At 36.2% G+C, this 15,663-nt stretch overlaps 1 protein-coding gene across 1 annotated transcript in view; it reads right to left on the bottom strand.

Annotated features, from left to right (window-relative positions):
* mtf1 (metal-regulatory transcription factor 1) overlaps nucleotides 1–14,735 on the bottom strand; it is a 19,571-nt gene extending 4,836 nt beyond the window's left edge. The window contains exons 1-7 of the mRNA XM_015375297.1: nucleotides 14,570–14,735; nucleotides 10,133–10,652; nucleotides 5,974–6,212; nucleotides 3,638–3,769; nucleotides 3,414–3,487; nucleotides 1,281–1,414; nucleotides 617–694 (exon numbers count right to left, since the gene is read on the bottom strand). Coding sequence (XP_015230783.1) covers nucleotides 617–694; nucleotides 1,281–1,414; nucleotides 3,414–3,487; nucleotides 3,638–3,769; nucleotides 5,974–6,212; nucleotides 10,133–10,588 — 1,113 coding nt within the window. The 5' untranslated portion in view covers nucleotides 10,589–10,652; nucleotides 14,570–14,735. The remainder of the gene's footprint in view (nucleotides 1–616; nucleotides 695–1,280; nucleotides 1,415–3,413; nucleotides 3,488–3,637; nucleotides 3,770–5,973; nucleotides 6,213–10,132; nucleotides 10,653–14,569) is intronic.
* Nucleotides 14,736–15,663: the final 928 nt, after the last annotated feature.

The following is a 15,663-nucleotide window of genomic DNA, read 5'->3' as shown; positions in this document are numbered from 1 at the left end:
TTTAATGTAGGTATATCTTAAAACATAAGAACACACATTAATTCATTATGCATCCCATCATGTTTTTAAACATGTAATTGATTAAATACTTGTTAATTATTTGAAGCTAAAAGCTGATACAGTAGAAGAAAAGCTCATTTAGTTAGGTGATTATTTTTCCCTCATCATTCTCTTCACGCAGTACCTGCCTTTTTACAGTTTCCTTCCTACTGGCTTTGTTTTAAATGAGGACCTCGCATATGTTCCAATTTATCAGAAACACTCCAAAGCCTGAATATCAGTGTTCAAAAATCCCAATAATGAAATATGAAAACCAGTAATAACAAACTCTAAAAATATCCAGGAAAGGCCACCAATCACAGGGAACCATTACTTCTGTGATCGCGACAACGATCCACCCAGTACAACAAACATAACTATATAGTTATACACACACCATATCACAGGAAGGTCACCCATTGAAGATGAAAAAGGCTCATGCACTGACCTGTTTCTGTTCCAGCTACATCCTGTCACTGGTTACTATAATAACCGTCTACACACCAAATTCATTTCTTAATCATCTAATCTAATCTAAACCACATTCAACAAAAACATAGGCAAGAGCAAAACTTACATTATTGATGTTCTCTCGTAGCTCCGAGTCTGTAGAGATGAGACTCAAGTCACTGAGGCACAGCGAGTGATTTGCATCCTGAAATTATGAAACAGGAATGGATCAGTGGGAAGAAAAACAAAAGAAAATATTTCCAAACTATAACCTCTACTGTTAAACATAAAAACTGGGTTTCACCCAGGAAACACTATCAGTGTCATACAAAAGTTGAATACAGAAGTATTTTTAAGTTGTTGCATACTTCATCTTGTTCCTTTATTTTGCTGTCAAAATCCACCTATGCTCTGACTAGTTTATTTTCTCTCTGTGCTTTTAGAAAGAGGCACAAATGTTATGTTAGCTCTTTTCTCCACGTTCTGGAACCAGCTATGAGGGCTTTACACTGACCAATTGTATATTAATTACCACAAGAAAATACTATCAATCTGAATTTGAATAAGGCTAAGTGACTGAGAAGATACAGGATTTAAAGATTAACTGCTTTCAGGGACTGAATGAAATTTACATTCAGTCCCTGATTCATATGTTGTCTGTAGTAGTGCACATAGAAATAACCATGTTCAGAGTCCATTTTCTTAAACACAGCCCACACTTTTAAAGCAAGACAGCAACAAACTGCTAATAGGTGTTTCATATTCCAAGAGGCTGCTGTGCAATGACTCACTTCAGAGTGTGGGTGGGTGATGGTGACGGTGAAGGGCCGTCCTTTGTCGTGGCCCCGGATGTGACTTTTCAAACTGTACTGGCTGCTAAACGTCTTCTCACAGCCATCACTAGGACAGTTAAATGGCTTCTCCCCTAAAAAGAAGTGAATGTGAAACACAGACAGTCTGATTATGTGTTCAGTAGTTAGTAAAGAACCTTCAGAGCCTTGAAAAAGGCTTTAAACTTCCATAAATTTCAACTAACTAGTCAACCGGAGCTCTGGGTTAACATTTGATCAGGATCATTGCTTTTAGAAACCCCCCAGGTTTCTAACCAGTTTTCTTTTATCTCCATTTATTCCTGTTAACTGATTTCTTCTTCTTTTTTTTTTTTTTTGGCAGACAGATACAGAAGGGCACCCATTATCTTGTTACAGTAACATGAATCTGAAAAACATCCTGTGTGCACTTAGCAACTGTCCAGTTTTTTTGTCTTCTCTACACAAATAACCATAAAACAAGGCGATAATAATAACAACAATAATAATAATAAGAGTAAAAAAAAAAAAAAGAAAAAGCAGTCCAGCAACAATGTCAATAGCAAGCCAGACCTACAACATTTAACATAAATCACAAAACAAGACAACACTAAAACACCCTAGAAAGCCTATTATAGCAATCCTGTTCCTGTATCTAATTAAATGTAAGTAGAGGGAGACATCCTTATATGTTCAGCAACTGAGCTAGGAATGGGCGCCACACCTCATTGAATACGTCTTCCCTCCCAGCCACCCTATAGGTGACCCATTCATAGCTGGCCATTGAACTTAGAACTTGTATCCACTCCTTAAACATGGACTGAGTGGGAGATTTCCAGTGGCGTAAAGTTATCCTGCACCCTGTTGTCATAGCTAAACAGCACCAAGATTTCTGATGTTTTGACATTTTAATATTATCTGGATGTTAACAGATTGTTTTTCTCTGCTAATTTAAAAGGATTCCCACACCATATGCTACAAAATAATATTTTGTTTTCAACCAACCATTCATTACAACACAGTCTCCACCGAGCCGGTGAGTTTTGGAGGGTTGTAATGTCTATATGGGTCAGCAGTTTTGGCTTGAAAAAGTTCCAAAAAGCTTTATCTATTATTTTGTATGCAGGTGAGGATTCTCAGGGATGGGAAGNAAGACAACACTAAAACACCCTAGAAAGCCTATTATAGCAATCCTGTTCCTGTATCTAATTAAATGTAAGTAGAGGGAGACATCCTTATATGTTCAGCAACTGAGCTAGGAATGGGCGCCACACCTCATTGAATACGTCTTCCCTCCCAGCCACCCTATAGGTGACCCATTCATAGCTGGCCATTGAACTTAGAACCTGTATCCACTCCTTAAACATGGACTGAGTGGGAGATTTCCAGTGGCGTAAAGTTATCCTGCACCCTGTTGTCATAGCTAAACAGCACCAAGATTTCTGATGTTTTGACATTTTAATATTATCTGGATGTTAACAGATTGTTTTTCTCTGCTAATTTAAAAGGATTCCCAGACCATAATGCTACCAAATAAGATTTAATTTTCAACCATTCATTAAAACACAGTCTCCACCAAGCCGGTGAGTTTTGGAGGGTTGTAATGTCTATATGGGTCAGCAGTTTTGGCTTGAAAAAGTTCCAAAAAGCTTTATCTATTATTTTGTATGCAGGTGAGGATTCTCAGGGATGGGAAGCGAAACATCTTCAAACTTAGAAAACAAAGGCCAGTTGTTGTTTTTTTTTTTTTTTTACTTTTTTGGAAGATATGTATTGTTTAACTACTTCAACCTGCTCTAAACTCACTTGTCCAAAGTTCATCCATATTCAAAATCCAGGCCTCAGCCAACAAGCTGTGTTTATAATGCAATCAAATCACTCACACAGACTGTGTTCACCTAACAGTTGCTATCTGGCTGCACTGGATTTTGTTGTTAGCATCAATGTGTTGGTAGTTTAATTCAAACACATGCAATAAAGAGTGTCGCTGTACTTAGACAAATGTGGGAAAGATCAAAGGATAGGAAGATTTTTGTAAGGTTATGTATTTCTTAGACCGTCACATTACTACATTCAAACAATTGTAAAGGTATCACTAACAAGGCAAATGCATACCTGTGTGGGTCCGTACGTGTGTTTTTAGATGATGACTCGCAGCAAAGGCTTTCCCACATCCATCGTGATCACAACTGTAAACAATAGCATAGAATTGACCTAACACCTTACGATAAACTATTGATCATCTATAATAAAGACCAGACCACGCTGACCACGTGTAAGCATAAAAAACATTACAAGGAAAAGAAATAAAAAAGTTTGGTTTTGATGGAGATTTTTACCGAAATGGCTTTTCCCCAGTGTGAGTGCGGATGTGCTTCCTTAGGTCACTCAGTGTGGTAAAGTACTTGGTGCATCCCTCCGATTCACAGTTGAATGTCTTGCCTGTGTGAAGTCTCTGATGTGCCTTCAGCCTGCAAAAACAGACAAGTTGGTTTCTAACCTATAATAGGAGAGCTTAAGAGACTGAAACACATAATCTTATACAGTTCAGTTCATTTCAAATATCTATGAAGCATTTAAATCTTAATGTTTAAATTTGGCACAGAGGAAAACTCAACAGAGCAATGTCCAAACCCACTGACAGCAGTAATACAGCATCTCAGTGACAAAAAGTGAGCAGGGTAAAAAAGGTAGAGAAGTCAGAGAATCCATCTATGTTGCATTGAATGGATTTCTCAGGTAAAATCTTGTGACACAAAGAAGCTGAAGCCACATTGACAGAAAGACTGACTATTAGATTAGCTAAAGAAGCAAAAAGGCTGTGATGTGCAAAACAAAACTTAAACGGGTAACATGTTTTTGAAAAATTGGTTCAAAAACTAGAATTGAATCCAAAAGTTATTCACTCATTTTAAGAACTCAATTACCTAGATTCATCAGAGATATTCTACGCATTTGTTTCTAGTTATTTGGATTATTATACAGACACTGAATTTAGTTTATGTAATTTGACAATAAAGAAATATTTTCCAACACAATTATTTGGCAGATTGTTGACTTGCCAAATGTCCAATAATATAATCATTAACATCCACCACAGAAAAGAAAAATCGAAGGTTTCACAGAATAATATCTTCAAGCAGATAAGGTGGCAGAGAACAATGATCATCATGGCCTAAGGAGGATTGGGAAACTAAATTCATTCAAAGATTTTGGGAAGTTTCACAATGAGGTAACGGAGGCTGGAATACACAGATTACAATTCACAACCCAGAGACAAATGGACCTCAAAAGTAGCATTAGACCCTCAAATCACTTCTAAACCAGAGCCAGGAATGTCTGAGAAGCCAAAGTGTTACTCAGGTGTTCATGCTTTCTTCTGCTGATTTCATTTTACAACAGGACTTGGCACCTGGCCACTCTGCTGAGAGCTGGTTCAATGACCACAGTGTCACAGAGCCTGGTTGGCAGGCAAACTGGCCTCAACTTCCATTACAGCTCAGCAGAACCACAGACTCAACGCCTCCATGCCACCTCGTACTGAGACTACACGCTTAAAGGAGGCACAACTCAGCATCGAAAGCATTAAAATGAACATGTATCATTTTAATTGTTACAGACAAACAGAATTTTTTTTGTTTTATTATCCAAATGGCTAAAAACAAGGACATGGTTCATTGTGCAATGAATATTTGTTATGACCTTTACTTTCTGAAACGACTATAGACTTTTGTTAGAACATTCAACTTCTAGTTGTACTACTAGTTCGGGAAATCTGCAACGTATCAGCAACAGTGAAAGACAAAAACACAAAATAATGAATATTAAGAAGGCTCATAATTATAAGACCAGCTTTACACAAGTAGGAACTGAAAACTGAATCCATACTAAATATTTTCAGTTCAGATAAATGTAGTCTGCTAACACCGAGTCCATTTTCAGATGAGAAATTAAACCGTGGACAATAAGATGTTTAATGCTTATTCTATAATCTGTTTAAAAAATGAAAGCACTGACTAATTGGTCAATATTTAGATGTTTTCCATTGATCATATCTACTTCAGCAAAGGTATGAAAATACCTCACTGACAATGCTCCAAACTTTGATGTATATTTTGAGAATAATTATTTCAGAAGCTTCTATTGTTTCACAGATACTGATTAATGTCTCTCAGCAAAATACGATAGAAATGTTAAAGGCGTCTTGTGATCTAATAACTGACTACTGAAAAAAAGAAAAAATAGTAATAATAATAATAATAATAATAATAATAATAATTTGTATCCGGCATGACAGGCTTTTAAAAAATTTGTCATCTGCCAGAGACCTGAAATCGGTGGATCCCTAAATAAAATCTAATAAAGTTGGTCATTGTTACATGGTAAAAAATGAAAAAGTTCCAACAGGTATGAAAGGCACTGTAGAGCAGATAACTAATGAGGATATTTATTAGATTGTGGATGTCAAATAAATATTTATTTATCTAGAAACAAACATGTTTTGTAGAGCAGACCAAATGAATGATTTACACCATAATGTCATCATTACAGCCACCTGCTTTGGGCTTTAATGTGATGGAGTTTGCGACTGAATGAGACGGGAACGTGTGCCAGCACTGTATCAACAGCAACATAAAGTGTAAACCTGGCACGGTCCGGGTGTGTGTAAGCTCACCTGTATAGCGTGTTAAAGGCCTTTTCACAGCCCTGCACGTCGCACTCAAAAGGCTTCTCTTTTGTGTGAACACGGACATGGATTTTGAGACTGTAGGAGGTGAGGAAGGCCTTTCCGCATCCCTGCTGATTGCACACAAACGTGTACTCGCCTCGGTGCGTTTTCTGGTGTGTCCGCAAGTTTCCCGCAGTGCTGTAGGTCCGAGTGCAGCCTTCAAAAGTGCACTGATAGCGTTTTACCTGATGAATGGGACGGAAAAAAAATAGGAACGACAATAATCAGGTCTAATGAAATAATATCCTCATAAATGGTTGATTACTTCTATTTGCTTTTTACTTTACAAAAAAACTAACTTAAATTAGTAAATTGTTTGTTGATTCAGCTCAAAAATAACAGACCATGATAAATGAAGTGACAATCTGTGACAGTGTGACCTTTCAGAGGGGACATGAACTAAATGATTCAGCCACATGTCAGTTTTTAAAGTGGTTGAGCAGAAATGACAGCAATGATGAGTAACCTCTAATGCTCTCCATTCAATATTGTTTTACAGCACAATGCCCACTGCAGTGTGGTGGTTTCAAACAACCACCCTAGGGCAGAAAAAACAATAACGCTCCATTCACCTTTCAGGGAAAAAACCCAACCAAACCCTTGTTTTAACAAAGCCAGGAGAAAAAAGATTATGGATCGCCTTCTTGATAATAAACTCTACCTTAGACAGCATTTTCTCTTAGAGTTTTCCAAGAACTAAAGCATAACTACAGCCTAATTGCCATGGAAGCAGGGCTAGTCAGGTTGCTGAATGTTTAATGTGCAGAAAAAAAACCCTACATGCTAAGGTGGCCCGTATCCTCACTGCTGCAGCACATCAAACATACACCATACACACACTGCCATAAGAAAGTAAACCCTCTGTCAGTTCTGAAGTCATAAAGTTTAATCATCTAAAGTTTAAACCGATAATGTTTTTCTTATCAATCCAGAGGTGTACTATTCCACACACCACAGATGGTAGCATGTCAATTATTTATATATAAAAACACAACCAAATTGCAATTATTAATGTGTAGCATTAGTAAGAGTGTTGTTGCCAATGTTAGCTCTAAGTAATATAGGACTGGTATTTGTTAAGCAAATATCTATGCAAATAAAGTATTGGAACCAACTAAGGCTTATAGAGCTGACTTAAGCATCTCTTAAAAAAACAAAGCAAGTTTTACAAAACATACACAAGAGAATTAATGTAAAGCAATTGACTTTCTTGGCTCCTAAATGGGTTCTAGAAAAGTCCTGTCAACATTGTATTTAAGAGTTAAAAGTATATTTAACAAAACTATCAACAACCTCCCACCTAAGCTGTGTATGTTCAGAGCTTCTCCTCTGATAAATGCTCTCAGTAAAGTTAGGTAGAGGCCTTTATTTGTAGATTTCCCCTCTACTCTTTATTATAGATGATGGACTGAAATGTTTTCTGAAACCTTCCTAAATGTGAGATATTGTCTGACTTATACCTGCTTCAAACTCCCTGATCTTCCTGTCGTGTTCCTTGCTTTTTGCTATGCTGTTTTTTTTTTATTTATGTGCTCTAAAAAATCTATAAAGCTGTCACAGGATAGCTGTATTAATTTTAAGATTAAAAAAATTACAGGTAGAAAACCCCCACTAGTTAAGTGATGTTCCAACTAGCGATTATTTGCAAACTAATTAATCTGTCTATTATTTTTTCTAGTAATAATCGGATCACCAAGGGTTCCTTACAGAAGACTTTTACGAAATTAAACCAGTTGAAACTAAAACTTGTCCACACGAGGAGTTCTGGATAGAGCCTATTGACAGACGAAAATGTTTTTTATATCTTAAATGCAAAATATTTATTTTGTTTTTATAATTTTAGGTTGCTCTGGCAGCTAAAGACATGTTTTACAATCTCTATACTCCAGTTAACGAGGCAATCGATTACTTGACAATTATTTCAATAATCATTTAATCATCATTCATTGTTTCAGGCTAAATGTGAGGTTCTCAGAGTAAATACTGTTGAATACAAATTTATATACAGTTTTCAAATTTCTATTTGTAGTAACATTTAAAAGTGATGTATTCTTTCCCTTTATATTTTCTTTATTACTTTCCCCTCTTTATTAATTTCCCTCTCTACTTAACATGTTTAGATTTGTGGTTGAAATGGGAAAGTTTAAAACCTTCAAAAGGAACACTTCTACAAATTACTGCATAGTGAAATACAAAACAGACTCTACACAGTTTGGGGGACAGATTATCTCTATAAATCCAACTGAATTATCAAAGCACTTTAAGGGCAAAGTGCTGCACAGATAAAAGCCAAGTATAGATAATATCAGTAGAGAAAATACATTAAGATAGGGCTAACATAAAATATCGTAATAACATAAAATCAGATCCCTGCTAAGAGTTAAAAGCCGGAAAGAAATATATTTGTTTAAAAAAAAAAAAGCTTAAAAATTGACCAGGGAGAAATCCCCCTGCCTTTTATAGAGTAGCAAAGTTTAGGACCCCCCCCCAACCCCCTGAGCTTAAGCAAAAGGACAGCTGACCTTAGAGAACAAGGCGGCACATAAGGCTCTGAAATGTAAAGCATAAGGCTCTGAAAACGAATAAAAGATCTTACTAGTGGAATCTAAAATGGTTTGGCAGTTAAGAAACAACTCTGATGAAATTTGCTTGTACTTGGGTTTGTTAAAGGCTGTGCAGCAACATTTTTCAGCATCTGAAACTGACCAAGAGACCCCAGGTCCAAACAGTGCTCCTCTGTTGTCCACCAAATACCATCACTCGTCTTTCTTTGTTAAATTAAAAACAGGTAAAGTCATTTTAAAAAGAAGTTAAACAATAACATAAGGGTTCATCACAGTTTGTGTCAGCATTAAGTGGAAAACAGGCTTGACTAATAGATACTGGAATCATAACCGAATCGTATTTGGAGAACCAGGATGCTGATTCAGCCATGTTAGTCTATGGTTCCTTATTACATAAAATGTATTTTATGTTTTTTGAAACTGTAGATCACAGCTCAACCAAATATATGGTATAACAAATTAATTATTTGATTTAATTTGAAATCCAACCCAGATCTAGATTGTGTGCATCTCCTACGTGGACTAAAGGGCAAATTATACTTCTGCAACCGCACACATCAAACATCGCTTGGGTCTGGTCGCGAACCAGTTTTGGTGATATGCTTCTGCACTGTCTGTCTGGAATTTCTAGGGATGCACATCAGTTTCCTGCCAAAGCGCAAAGGGAAGCCTATTCTTGGACTCGCGAGAACTTCGGCAGCATGTGGCATGCCTGCAAGATATCACGGTTACGGAGATGGATCTAGAGTTTCCTAGTGGTTTAGAGCAGTGTGCTTGTGCTCTAGGAAGGTTGAAAGGGCCTGGTTGGATCGTCACAGCCTGCACTCTGGGCTCCTGAGCAAAACCCTTCACCCCTGATTGCTCCCCAGGCGCCCCACTGTGGCAGCCCACTGCTCCCCAAGGGGATGGGTTAAATGCAGAGAATGAATTTCCCCATTTTGTGACAATTAAGGGATTTACATTTTTTTTTTCCTTTTTTAATAAATACCTTAGAGGATGAGTACAGTGAGTGCATTTGCTTAGGCTATTGTTAGAGTATTCCCACTACCAGCTATGCAGCTTGTAGTTTGTTAATTAGGCTTATATAATGTTTTTATGCCTGAGTCATTTCCTTTGAGATCTGAGCCAAAACCGTGGGGAGATTTACAGGGTAAATGAGCAACCAGGTTAGTTTCTGTTTTCCTGTTTGTTTCAAACTCTTCTTTTGTGAAATCATTACAAAAACCCAGGAGCTGAAAAAAGAGCCTTCTCCTACATACTCAGAACACCTGCTAGGGTACAAGTGGGAGACACTGCTATACAATATGCTTTTTTTCCTCCTTCAGTTCTCATTTGGAAGAGAATTAAAACAGTCAGAAAAATCTATAATGCTCTCTAGTTGACCAATTAGCTGTAATTGCTGAATAAGGCAAAGCTGTTACTTTAGCAGAAAGTATACCACTAACAATCAATGACAGGCTCTACCTCAACAAACATGTATCACACGGAAACCATAGCGATACTTCCTTCACACTATAGTAAACGCATCTGTCAGGGCTTACCTCCCTCTGCTTGGTCTCTGGGCACTCGGAGTGCAAGGTGAGCGTAGCGCCCTCTATGTTGCGTGGCATCGGGGTGGAGCCTGGATTTATAGTGAACTGGATCTGATCGGGAGAAATCGTGTGATGCACGTAGCCCTGCGACATCCCATCAGGGTCAGCCATGAAGGCCAGAGATCCTTCCTCATCTGCATCCCCCTCCCCTTCAGTTAAAAAGGTGACTCCATCTTCGTCGCCACCACAATGGCCCTCCTCTTCGCCTTCCTCATCCAGTCGGATGGGGTCTCGCTCAATGAGCACTGTGGTGCGGTCGTACACACGACCAGATGAGGACGAAGGCTCCGCGATCAGTTCGTCATCGTGGACCTTGTCTTCCTCCTCTTCATCTTCCCGCCCCAGGTGATCCACCTCCACCTCAAAGTACATTGGCACCTCTGTTCGAGGGCCATTCTCACTCATGGTCCCAGATGCCTTCCCTTCCTTTGCCAGAAGGACCAAACGCTGGCAAAGTTCAATGTGTTACCTGAAAAATAAGACCTAGATTACATTTGGCCTCACTTCTAGGTGATTATAATTTGCTTAGCGACAATGGAAGTCTTTGTAAAGGCAAATAGTGCACTAAATCAAATTTATTAGTCTACAGATGGCAATTGTAGTTGCTGGAGTGGTGACTATACTACTTGACTTATTTATCCGCTCAAACGTAGCCATTAATTTGCTAATGTGAGTTGCAGTTTCAAGAACTTATAATAATAATGATGATGTAATCACACTCAGTGATTAGGAGTGATTAAGGAGTGAAACTTTTCAAATCAGTCAGTCAGTTATTTTTTTAAACAGCTATACAACATTTCAATAGAATTGATCAATAAGCACATGCTGAATTAGCCCAAATAAGAAAAATTAAAACTAATTGATATCAAATTGATATAGAAATAAACCCAAGCTGAAGATTTTTTTTGTTTGATCATATTCTCCATTTTATGTTGAGGAATGTCTGAGAGAAAATTACAGGTTGGTTACAAGGCAGTCATTCTTATGATGAAAATGCAACATTGTTAAATCTCGATATTTTATGCATTTAAAAACAAATACAAATGTTTTTTTGTTTTTTTTCCACAAATTTCAAACATCTCATTATAAGAGCATCAATTGCCAAACAATTTAGTTTTTTTAGAACCATTTTTAAATACACAATCCTGGTCAATTAATTGCTTTTACAATACAACCACAATTGAACAAAATTAGCAAATCGCAGAGATGCTTATTTTTGGTCATATTATACCCAACAACAGTCATAACTTAACTTCTCACTCTTTAGGTGGCAGGAATTCACGAAAACTGGGTTTGCAGTTACACAAAAGGGAAGAAAGAATCGGAGCAAGCATGCAGATTCACGTGTGCGAGTACAAGTATGCACTTTTTTATACAAAAGTTACAGTAAAAGGGTTTATACAGGAATGAGTGACTCTAATTTAATGCTTTTAATGCTCTTAGCAATAATTTTAATGCCATCAAGTACTTATGACTCTCGTATATAACACGGCAAAATCCTTCTTCATCTTTACCGTCGACACGCTGCAGCCATGTCCTGAATTCCTCGTTTTCCGTTCTTTTTCCAGGTTTCAGGCTTTTTTTCTGACCTTTTGTTTTTCCTTTCCGCCCAATTTTTTGGCATTTTTTTTGCGGAATTTTTTTTTTTATTTTTTTTTTTTTTTAAAGCATTTCAAATGCCACAGTAATCATATTTAATGAATTCCAATGCCAATTCAGGCCTTTAATTTAAAAAATAATTTAATGACTTTTAATGATTTTTAATGACCTGAGGAAACCCTGAGTAAAGTCCTGCAACAATTTTGATTTTTTGCTAAATTGTCCAGCCCTTTGTGATGTTATGAAAAGGCTTGTTGAAATAGAATCATGACATGAATCTAACTTCAAAATCATGTAATAAATCATCGATTTATTACATGATTCTAAAATGAGGGCCAGGCTTCTTTTTTCAGGAAGGCTTTTTTGGAAATGGGACTATCCCTACCTTTGTGTTTTTGCAAAGTCAACCTCTCAAGGTACAGTCTAAGTTTATAGATAGAACTGATGTCAACTTAAAAGTGTGCTTGATAGTTAAAACAGACATACTGAAGTATGCCCTAAATATAATTTTCAGTGTTTCTTGAACTAAAAACAGTACATAGAAAACAAAAACACAGTAATCAAGTGTCAGTACTGCAACAAATTGTGCTATTACGGTCTTAACATCTCAACAAGCACAGAAATCTATATTGTCAGCTGGCAATATTAAATCTGTGGCTTATGAGCAATCTAAACTGGCAGACGTTTTACAGCATTAAGTCTGAACTCATTAATTAGGCGTCCATGCTTTTAATCGTTATTGATTTCATGCAGTGGCCTGAAAGATGGCTAAAATATATTTTTTTAATCAGTGTGGAGATAAAAGTTGCTTTGGGGAGATTTACAGCCTTTTCAACGATCAAAAAGTGACTAAATTTTAAAAGCAAAAGGTATGCACCTGCGGATAGAATCAATCACCCTGTGAAAACATTTTTGCATCCTTCCCGATTTCTTCTGCTTTCATCTTCATTTTTCCGCACACTTAAATCTTTCCAATCATCTTATAGTTTTCATATTAGATTAATATAATTAAATGTAAAAAGTAACACTGAAATTATGACTTCATTAAATAATAACCAATCCAACTAAAAAGATAACTTAAATTTGGCTACTGATCTTTGAAGAGTTGGTTTCATTAAGCCACACAAAGAGGATTTTTGGGGCATATTGACCAAAAAATAGAAAGAAAAAAAAAAAAAAATCATGCAAGAGAAGTTGAGTTCAATTAAGTCCAAATTTGGAAGAGGCTCTCCAAAATATTTTTTGGTTTTGTTTATTTTAGAATAACCAGGCTTGAAGATTAGTATGATGTTATTCAAAAATACATTTAGGTTTACAGACAATGTAGAAGAATTCATACTTTTTAAAAAGTCATGAATGAAAGAATATTTTCCTAGAATACATATTATTTTTGATTATCACCATCGTGATCATCATTAACAAAGATAAGAAATAAAAGAACATCCAGGACACTGAATCGTACACTGAAAAAAAAAATGAAATCCAAGTAAATTTTTCTTAAAATAAATGTATTATTTCCTGGAATCAAGCAAATAATTGAGACACTTCCCCAAATTAATGACAGTCTACATTCAAAATCTGCATTCTCTTATTTCAAGTACATCATCTTTTGATCAACAATCTTACTTAAAGGGCAAAAATACTAATTCATTTCATTTTATTTACCTAAGATTAAGGGCCAACACTTATTTTAAGAAATATTTACTCATTTTCAGATAGTTTTGCAAGGTAAAGACCAGGGCTAAGAAATCAATCAGGCCTGTTTATTGATAGAGAGATTAATCTCAGCTTTACAAGAATGTGGATGAACAGCTGATTCAAGCAGGGGGTACTTATTTTCGCTTTCATAGGAAGCCTTTTCACTCTCTATTTATAATAAACTTATCAGAAAGCTGAGTAACTACGTGTCTAGTAATACAATTTGTTGAAAAAAAAATGAAGAATCTTGTAAGGAAGGAGATATATTTAGGGCAACGTAAAGCTGGTAGCTTTTAATGTCACGCACTGAGGCTAAGGTTCTTTTCTGGAGGAAACTCTGACTGGAGCAACTAAAAGTCTAGAAATTTCTAAAGCCAGTTGTGTAACAATACGAAGAGGGGTTGAACTTAAAATGATCTGATTGATTTTTGTACCGCTACAGCCACTATTAGCATTCACTAACTGCTATTATTTTTTAACCTTCGATGAGATGCCAACGTCTTTTGACCACCAGAAACAACTTTTCTATTTTAGAAACTTAAAAAAACGCGAAAAATCACTTAAACACACATATTTGCGAATTTCATAAACACAACTTTGTATGTAGCAAAGTTTTGTCTGACAAAGCATTTTCGTGGAGTTGTCCAAATGTCATCAAACCAAGGTTGCTAGCCAAACACCGTTAGTTAGCCAAGATCGATATCTCAATTTATTTACAACATTATTCCGCTTTATAACCACATTAACCGCGTATACAATTATAGCGATTAATACCTACACTACAGGAAAAATAGATGATTTTTTTTCTCGATAACTTGTGAGTTCAAAGTGTTCAAATGCATGCTAGTTTGTTAGCATTGCGCAAGCTGTGTCAACTACATATTTTACATCAGGCATAGATGTGCTAGGAACTCTTTAGCTAACGGCTAGGCTAAAGTGTCAGCTAGCCATGCTAATGTCGACAGTTTACATCACGTACCAACTGTACCACAGGGATAACGTGTTTAATCCTATGGAAATCAACAATATGACATACCATTGACAAAGTTTACAGGGTGCAATGAACTGACAAAAAATATATACATTTACCTTTCTCAAACGTGACTCCTATCCCTAAGCTCAGGATGGTGAGCAATTCTTCCTATCTCCTCCCAACAGGGGGATGCCAAACGACGTCACCAATCGGCCATTTGTGATGAATTATGGGAAACTAAACATTTAAATGGAACATAAAAGTATTCGTAAAAAGCAGGATACAATAAGCCATACAACCCTTCTGACATATATGACAAAACTAAATACACAACTAAACTCTATAAAAAAAAAACAAAAAAAACGATTTGACTAAATCAGGACATCTTTACTGTTATTTTTTCTTACTTGCCCCAATTTAAAACCAGATGGCAGTAGTACTTCACTGTCAGATAGTCAGCATTTAGACTATGGCTACTAACTATAAGGAAACACAACATACTTAATCTTTATATGTTCAATTCAGTACAGTTTATTTATTAGTACTATATTTATTATAGCGCCAATCCACAGCACATTTCATCTCAAGGCACTTTACAGTCAAATTAAGTCAAAGTTTTCAATCTAAGGAAAACCAGTTGATTGCATGACTCATTGACTCTGATGCAATCCCTCACACTAAGCATGCTTGTAGCGACAGTGGAGAGGAAAAACTCCCTTGTATGTATATTGTTTCTGCAACGTTTCTATAACGCCCCCCTCAAGTGATTCAGACACCTCCCCTCTGTAATTGACATCTATGCACTATTTTTGTATGCCACGTATCACTTTACTTGGATTTAGCTTTACATACATTGCATATATACGCATACATATATATATAGAAGAGCTATATGTGTATATATTTTTATCTTGTGTAGTTGGATGTGTGTGTGTGTATATATATATATATATATATATATATATATATATACATAAAACTGTAACTTGAGCATGTAACAAAAGTAATTTCCCTCTGGGATTATTAAAATATTTCTGATTGTGATTTCTATTATTGTAATTCATCGTTATTAGTGTTTAGTTATGCTAGTCATTTCAACTGATTGCAAAATGAATCATGTACATTTTCTTTATATTTAATGGTACATCAGTGCCATTCCCAAAAACTTTCCATCCTATTTTTTTTTTTTTTTTTTTTTATATTCAGCATG

This window comes from Cyprinodon variegatus, unplaced genomic scaffold, assembly GCF_000732505.1.
Source record: "Cyprinodon variegatus isolate N-32 unplaced genomic scaffold, C_variegatus-1.0 Scaffold6, whole genome shotgun sequence".
NCBI lineage: Eukaryota > Metazoa > Chordata > Actinopteri > Cyprinodontiformes > Cyprinodontidae > Cyprinodon > Cyprinodon variegatus.
This window is presented reverse-complemented; position numbering and strand designations above follow the sequence as displayed.